Source organism: Scleropages formosus, chromosome 13, assembly GCF_900964775.1.
Source record: "Scleropages formosus chromosome 13, fSclFor1.1, whole genome shotgun sequence".
Taxonomy (NCBI): domain Eukaryota; kingdom Metazoa; phylum Chordata; class Actinopteri; order Osteoglossiformes; family Osteoglossidae; genus Scleropages; species Scleropages formosus.
Window position 1 is genome coordinate 6,188,680 of NC_041818.1, and position 8,882 is coordinate 6,197,561.

The following is an 8,882-nucleotide window of genomic DNA, read 5'->3' on the forward strand; positions in this document are numbered from 1 at the left end:
AACAGGGAGCGAGGTGTGAACCAACAAGCCTCTGGGTACAAGCTAATGTCCTGAACTGCTGCACTACAAACTAGAGATTAATTGAAATTAAACAATAGAAAATTTAAGATACCCTCATCAACCAGCTCTGTCACTGTTGTGTCCCTGTTCAATGTGTTCCATTGTAGTTATTTCTTATTTCAATTTATTATTTACTCTTAATTATATTACTCATTACACCCAGCTGTGTAATTGGGGAAATAACTGTAAGCAGTTCAACACTGTAAGCTGCTTTGGAGAAAAGAGTCGACTGAATGAATAAAAGTAAACATGGGCTTTAACATATCTCTCTCACACTCACACACACACTTTCTGACCCACTTGTCCCATACAGGGGACCGGAGCCTAACCCGGCAACACAGGGCGTAAGGTTGGAGGGGGAGGGGACACACCCAGGACGGGACGCCAATCCATCACAAGGCACCCCAAGCAGGACTCGAATCCCAGACCCAGTGGAGAGCAGGACCCAGTCCAACCCACTGTGCCACTGCACCCCCCTTAACATATTACTTGTAACCAAAATTATATGCAGCCAGTGTACTGATACCAGTACTGTTCACACACACACACACACACACACACACACACACACACACACAGACATTGTCTGAAGCCGCTTGTCCCAAGTGGAGTCTGGCGAGCCAGAGCCTAACCTGACAACACAGGGAACAAGGCTGGAGGGGGAGACACACCCAGGACAGGGCACCATTCCATCACAAGGCACCCCAAGCGGGACTCAAACCCCAGACCCACCAGAGAGCTGGACCCAGCCAAACACTCTGCACCCCCCAGTACTGTTAATTTTTTTCCTATTTACTGGCACCGCACACATAATTTACTGAAGATCAATTTACATTTACATTTTACATTCATCCATTTAGCAGGCACTTTTCTCCGAAGTGACGTACATCTCATAGGAAATACAATTTTATATTATATTAGCAGAAAGAGAGACTTGAATGTAGATGCGTGATTCTGAAGCACAATTTCTTTCCACCATATGAGCCAATGTTCATCACACGAGTAGCTGTATAAAAGTTTAACCAAATAATCAACAATTCCTAATTGCATTTTTTTTAAACAAGCATTTACATCACACAAGTAGCTGTGTGAAAGTTTATCCGTTATTCAACAGTTATGATCTGAAAGTTATGGTGTATGAAAATTTACATATTACATAAACTTAGAAGATCAGAGGAGAAGTTAGTCCGGAAGAGGTGAGTTTAAAGACCCTTTTTAAATGTAAATAGAGATTCAGCAGTTCTGAGTGAGACGGGGAGGTCGTTCCATCACACTGGAGCTTGAACCAAAAGCCATTGTGTTTTTGATTTTGGACCTGTTGTGTATGGGACCACCAAGAGGGTAAGCGGGGAGGAGCGTAGCAGTCGTGTTGAGGTGTAACGGGTGATCGGGTCTTGTAGATATCATGGAGCAGATCCGTTTATGGTTTTGTGGGCTGTAACTAGAGTCTTCAGTTTAATCTGGCCAGCTATGGGAAGCCAGTGCAGAGAGACAAGGAGGGGAGATACATGGGAACACTTTTGTTCAGTAGCGTTCTGTATCAGCTGCAGAGGTTTGATGGCAGTAGCAGGAAGGCCACACAGGAGAGAGTTGCAGTAGTCCAGACGGGAAGTCACCATGGCCTGGACAAGTAGTTGGGGAGAGTCAGTTGTGAGATAGGGACGGATCCTACGAATATTATGCAGGATGTATTTGCAGGACAGGGTTGTGGCTTCGATGTGCTGAGAGAAAGATAGACTTGAGTCAATCGTCACTCCCAGACTCTTAGCCGAGGAGGTAGGCAAAATGAGTGAGTTGTCCAGTAGATAGATTGTGACAGGAAGACAGGCCAGCTGGGAGGTTAAGGATCTCTGTTTTGGAGAGGCTGAGTTGTAGGTAGATGAACATATACCAACCAACCACTGTCAACAAGCACATGTCCTGAGCTGGATTGCGGTGAGCCGGAGCCTAACCCGGCAACACGGGGCGCAGGGGACAGACCCAGGACGGGACACCAGTCTGCCGCAAGGCACGTCAAGCAGGGCTCGAACCCCAGACCCACCCCACAACAGGCACCAGCCAAACCCGCCACACCACCATGCCCTCATGAATATATACAGTATATACTGTATATTAGATGTATTTTACCATTAGATAAAACTGCATATTGCAGCTATTACCATTACTAGTGGAACAGTGTGGGTTTCCTCCAGGATGTATGCTAGGCTTTTTGGATAGACTCCGGACCACCGTGGCCCTGCATCACGACAAGCCGGTTAGCGAGTGAGTTATGGTGCAACACTGCACTGCCACACGGTGGAGATATCATATCACTTTTAGTTATTTCCTCAGTCTGGTCGACCCACACGCATTCGTCACATAACAGTTTAATGAACTTTTTATTTAATTTATTTAGATGGTATTAATTTTAAAAACACGACGTTGTTTCTGCCGCCCCTTACATTGTAATTTTCAATAATGAGTTAACAAAAATATAACATCTTCAGACCATTTGACAGAAATGAAGGACGGCGCTTCTGGCCAATCGTATGAGAGGGTTAGTGAATTCTGACCAATGGGAGAAGGGAGGCGGGCGTTCGTAGCCAAGCGTTTACAGACGTGCTTCGCTATTTAAACTGTGCGCTCCGCGCTTGCGACAAAACGCCCCCTTACGCGAACCGAAGCTGCTGCGGATTTGCGTGGACGAAAAGCCCAGGTAAGGAAGGGGTCGAAAATAAAACACTCGAGCAAATGATAGCAGCTGCTGGCCCGAGATCTTTGACGGATTATGCGCTGTTGATATGGAATTTAACAAATCAGATGTTTGGAATGAGCGCAGAAATAATTATTGTTTTATCATGTACTGTCACCGAATAACATAAAATAACGCGTTGCGGCGGCGTGTTTTTTCCCCGCTTTGGCACGACTTGTGCGTGTACGTGTACGTGTGCGTGTTTAACAGCTACTGATTAAGGATGTCGGACGTTTAGGAATATTATAAGTAATTAAAAAAAAAAAATCTCAGGGATTTTTTTTCGGGGATTTTGAGGAATTGTCAGGGAATTTTCAGGGATATTCATATTGTTTGAAGTCACTGCAATAATAATTTATCATAATGGATCTTCATACGATACGTGTACATGTATGCATCATGTGTACAACAATATGTATGAATTTAATGCTTGTACCCACGATACGACGTAAGCTGTATTATACCTGGGTTTTTAAAAAAAACATACATTACATGTCGTGTAAAAAAACGAGTTATCAAGGCTGCCAGGCGTTCATCTATGAGCACCTGTGTTCGCTATGGGCTGTGCGGTAATAACATAGTAAAGAATTATGCATCAGCTACGTGCGTGTTTCGGCTCGTCTCGCGCGTTCAAATTGGGCCAGATCGCGCTCGATACGCTGCTGCATGATGATGGAATGGGTACCACCCTGAGGAATTGAGAAGAGAACACACCCTAAGACACTGGCCACGACCGCACTCCACACATATTAAATCACAGCATAGCGACTGAGAATATTTGTCACTCAGTTTAAATGTGATCGCGCTGCCGGAGCGCGTGCGGACTGTTACCTAACCGAAAGCCCCCCCACCATCCACCCGTGTGGAGCCTGTGCCGCACACGTGTCCGCGCCCCCGTAGCAGTACCTAATACCTGTGCACATACCGGATTTTGCAGAAGCGGGATTGGCTGATGGCATCTTGTTCGCAATGACTTGTCTAAGGATGCACAGCACGTGCAAGTATTTCAGTGACCTGCCCAGGCCCCCATCAGCTGTCTCCTTCGCGGAGGGGCGTGGAGATCCCTTGAGGGAACCCTGTTTTGTTAAAATTAATGTCAGTCTTATTGCAAAGTTCTGCACAGCACATGTGAGGCTGTACCGTGGATGGAAGGAGTTGTTGGCTTCCATGGGGGGTGGGGGGGCATCAGTGTGAGGCGATAGGCTACGTTCAGCACGGGCGCCTCGTCTTTGTATGCTGCACGGCAGAGGCGGTGGTTTGCTACCTAGGATGGGAGGCGGTCACTATGAGACCTTGTGCGTAAGTGATTCTGCAGACTCAGGTACGGCTGGCCGAATGTGGTTCCGCCCATTTTCACTGCAAAGCGATGCTGATTCGCACTTCGGCGCAGATCCTACCCCGTGCAGCAGTGCAGGGGAGGGTATGCTGAGGAAGCATGCAACGGGGTGCGGCAGGGTCTCCGAAGGAGGTCGGATTAACACTGCAGATAGTGACTGCTGCGGCAGAGCGATGGCCCTATGTGTGCAGGGAGGCAGGGACAAAGCAGCTGCTGGTCACAAACCCACTTGGACCATAGTCATTTACCACGAAAGCTGGTGGAGCCCTTTTGTCTGCACTAGAAGGGGCTGCAGAGGTGCTTTAACATGAATGGCTGCCTCATCTTCCTAATTTGTGGGGGGTTGTACATGCACCTGGGTAAAACCTTTGACAAAATCTTAAGTGTGCTGAACATAGCTGTTGTTGATGTGTGGTTGCCCTGGATACGAGTAGATCGGAGGGTTGCTGTTTCCATGAGCCATGAAGGAGCCGTGATTTCTTGGTGTTGGACCCTGTGCTCTTGCATGAGGTACCCTTGTACACCAAGCTCCATGCTGCACAACGAGGTGCTCCGTCAGGAGGATGAATGATCACATCTTGCTCACTTCTGTTTCAAACTGGGCAGAAGGAATGCCACCTTCAAACCGTGCCCTGGTTCTTGTACTTTTCTTCGAAATCGAGGAGCAGAGTTAAGAACCGTGTGCCGGTTGGACTCCGGGGTTGTGCGCTGCATCATTCCCACTCCATTCTCCGCTACAGAGACTCGTCAAAATGAGTGACAGCAACCCGGTTAAGCAGGAGGTGCAGAACTTCGACAAGAAGTGTCTAAAGAAGACAACCACTGCAGAAAAGAACACCCTCCCTACCAAGGAAGGTAAGGGAAGTCCCTTAGTGCAAAGCACTGATTTCTCTCCTGTTTCCATATCAACCGCCAGCTTACTAGTCCATCAACACAGAGTTCTCATTGTGATGGCGAGACATTTTTTATTGTACGTCTGCATGTCTGAATGGACTGAGCAGCATTTTTTACTCTGCCTGCCATATCAGGACAAACAGAGTAGGGCACTGTCCCTACTTGGCCCTCAAATAGCTTTGAATAGCTTGCATCCGTCCTGATACTTTTTGACTGACATAACATAAGATAAACCCTCCACACTTAATTGTGCAGGTTAATAAAACTGGGTAAAAGGTCGAGCTCGAAAAGAAGACAAAACCTCCATTGCAGGAGGTGTCCGCATGTAGGGAATGGGTCTCCCTGTGGATGGGGGCACAGCAGCTGAGAGCTGTACAATGGAGGCAGTGAGACATACAGAGGAAGGAAATTCCTTCTTGCCGTAAAGATATAATTCCCTCTGCAAATAATGAGAGGCGTATCAGGCCCGAGCCGTTCCGCCTTCCACACTGCGGGGGATTTTGGCAGCGCCCTTCCTCTCTCGACCACACAGCACTGAGCATGCCACCGCAGCAGGATGCACGTCCATCCTGGACGCCGCTGCCTACAGCCCGAGGGCTGAGGGTTCTCCGCTGCATTTGGTTAACGCCAGAGTCCCTTTACTGGCAACTCTTAATATATCCACAGGGCTACTTAAATTTATATTTATTCATTTAGCGGTTGCTTTCCTTCAAAGTGATGTAAAACTTGCCAACGGTCAGAGCGATAGATGCAGCTGCATGATTCTCAAAGCTCATTGACTTTGTCTGATGTTACCATTTAAACCAGCATAAAGTGCGTGAGTAGCAGCATATTTGTATTTTTGCTGAGATTTATAACGCTTTGGAGAAAAGCATGTGCTAAATGAATAAATGTAGATGTAAACGCGTATAGGACTGATACAAAGGCTTTTGTGGCGAATAATGTAATGCAGATTTATTGAGCAGATAGGCGATGCGGAGAGAAGTGACTCTGAAAGAAGTTTTGAGGCCATTCTTGAACGTTGAGTGGGATTCAGCAGTTCTGAGTGAGAGCGGGACATCATTTCGCCACACTGAGACGCTTCGAGCTGTTGATTTTGGACCTCGTGTGTGTAGAACCACCAAGTGGCCAGAGGTGAAGGAGTGTAGCAGTCTGGGGTCGGGGCGTAGCGAGCAATGATCTTAATGAGCGATCTACGCACGCACACTGTCTGAAACTGCTTGTTCCGAGCGGGTTCGCGGCGAGCCGGAGCCTAACCCGGCAACACGGGGCGCAAGGCTGGAGGGGGAGGGGACACACCCAGGATGGGATGCCATTCCATCACAAGGCACCCCAAGCAAGACTCGAACCCCAAACCCGCTGCGCCACCGTGCCCCCCTTGTGAGCAGTCTACTTTAACGTAAATATTCCCCATGTTTATGAAAATCAGACGTTTATGGCTAGGTAGATGATGGTGTCACATGGAAGTTACCAGAAGTAACAAGAGGATTTAGACATAGAAGTTGAAATTATTATAATGTTGGGTAGTGCCACCAATCATAGTTGCTCAGCTATGAATAATACTATTTTTACAATACAAGACTATGGGGAAAAAAATGAATAAATGCTCTGGTTATTTAAACCCACTTTATTATATTTGTTTATCTGATATTATGACCTTGTACCCCTCAGCCACCGCTAAAGATACATGGTGGCCACATTTGTCCATGCACACATCCCATCTTGTCAGTCTTTACATTGCAGCGGCAATGTAGAGAACCTTAAGACCTTCATGCCGTTGTTTTTCCAGACATCGAGCAGGAGAAGAGGGCGGAAGCCTCGAAATGAAAAGCCAGGCCTCAAGACCCCCGCTGCCCTGGCTCTGCCCGACCTCCGCCGAAATGATCTACCTGTCGGTCCCTGCCGTTCCTCCTCGGCGCCTCACGCTCCACTGAACAGCACTCGTTCAGACCCTGTGGAGAAAGAGGTGCCGCGGGGGGATGGAGGGCAGGTGGAGGTGCGGCGGCCACAGTGGGGATGTGCTCCAGTTTTAATGCCAATTTCAGCTGTGTAAATTTTGATTCTTGCTTTATATAACTCATTCCTGGCAGTGAAGGAAGTGGGAGGGAGTCGTTTGGAGGCTTGCTATCAACAAACGGGGCGACCTGCGCCTGTGCTGTTCGGACAACACCGGTTCCGCCGTTGGCGCCTCCCATGTGGTGCTGCCGCCATTCCGGATGCGTGCATTAACAATGTTAAAATATTTTCTCTATTTCTGTTTTTAAACAAAATAAAGATGTTTTAAAAGGGATTTTGTGAAGAGTCGCATTTGAAATAAACCTTTGGCCGGGATAATTGGTTGCTCCGATATTGCATCAGCCAAAGTCGGCCTCCTGGTGTGTGTGGTGCTGCTTTCTAGCTGTTGGACGAGTGACAGAATTCGTCATCCTGTGTAGCCGGGAGGACAGAGGACAGACCAAGAAAGGAAAATCTCACACACACACACACACACACACACATTGACGGGAACCCCTTGTCCGGAGCGGGGTCGCAGCGAGCCGAAGCCTAACCCGGCAACACAGGGCACAAGGACGGAGGGGGAGGGGACACACCCAGGACGGGACGCCAGTCCATTGCAAGGCACCCCAAGCGGGACTCGAACCCCAGAGAAAGGAAAATGAGATAATAATATAATGGCATAGTACCACTCCCTTATTTTTGTTGATATTATCAAATATAACTGTATCGCTACTTGTAAAGGTACATAACCTACCAGCAGGAGTTGTCACATTTACCGCGTTTGTGAGGAGCCTTTTACATTGTGTCGGATACTACCGTTACATTAGTGCTCACCAAGTAAACTGGGATTCCAAATGAAATCTGTGATTAAAACACGGGCAGTACACAATGCACTATCGATTTCTGGCAATTACAGGGTAAAAATATGCTGTCAATAAAAGTATGGTAACTTGATTGAAGAAGTGACGGACGTAAAATTACACCAAGGTACATGTAACGACTTACGGAAACGAACGAAGGATATTCCCCCGTCTTGGCATGTGCAGAAACCAAGCTGGCAGCGATCAATTTACACAGAATGGGACCGTATCCTCTTACATACACAGACCAGTTATGCAAAAGTAGGACGTTTACAGTGTGGCGGAGCCATGCTGCATCTGGACTCGAGAGCGTTGCCAAGAGTGGCGGTATATCACCATGGCGACCCTTGCAAGAATACCAGCAGATACTGTAAATAATTATACGCTAAAAAAAATTTATAACTTGTATGCTGTCATTAACCTCTTGCCTTGGATGCTGTCGGAGATGTTTGGCGCTTATCCCAGAAGCCAAGGGTGCAGGACAGGCAGGGTATGCTGTGGAGAGGACACAAGTGCGTCGCAGGGTAGCTACACGCACAGTCACACACGTGCATACAATATGGGCAAATTACGGCCCCCGATCCATGTGGAACACGGGCCTTTGTGCTGTGGGAGGGAACAGGAGCGGCCAGAAGAAACATGCAAACATGGGGAGAACATGAAACTCCACACAGACTGAACAGGGATCAAACCTACACCCAACAGCATAACCCAGGCACCGGCACTACCTCTGCTGCACCGCGGTAACTGTCAATGAACCACAAAGTACTGCTGAGCAAAGAACTCCTCCAGTTTCTTCAAGGCAATTATTCAGAATCAGTAACAGAAGTGAGAAAAAAACAGAGTACTTGTTGTAATGTGATGCAGCCAGTCATAGCCTTGTCTTTGATTCTTACAGACACTGGTGCAAAGAAGAGAGAAAACATTCACTCTGCACATCTGATCAGTGGCAGTTTTAAGCTTTAACCAGATGTGGATTAGCGTTTGCTGAAGTGGTGCACAT

The 8,882-nt window shown here is 47.5% G+C and overlaps 1 protein-coding gene across 1 annotated transcript; it reads left to right on the forward strand.

Annotated features, from left to right (window-relative positions):
- The first annotated feature begins 2,659 nt into the window (after positions 1-2,659).
- tmsb1 (thymosin beta 1) lies at positions 2,660-7,323 on the forward strand. Its single transcript, XM_018737025.2, has 3 exons — positions 2,660-2,755; positions 4,868-4,982; positions 6,811-7,323. The coding sequence occupies exons 2-3, from the start codon at positions 4,880-4,882 to the stop codon at positions 6,846-6,848; spliced, it is 141 nt and encodes a 46-aa protein (XP_018592541.1). The 5' UTR covers positions 2,660-2,755; positions 4,868-4,879; the 3' UTR covers positions 6,849-7,323.
- Positions 7,324-8,882: the final 1,559 nt, after the last annotated feature.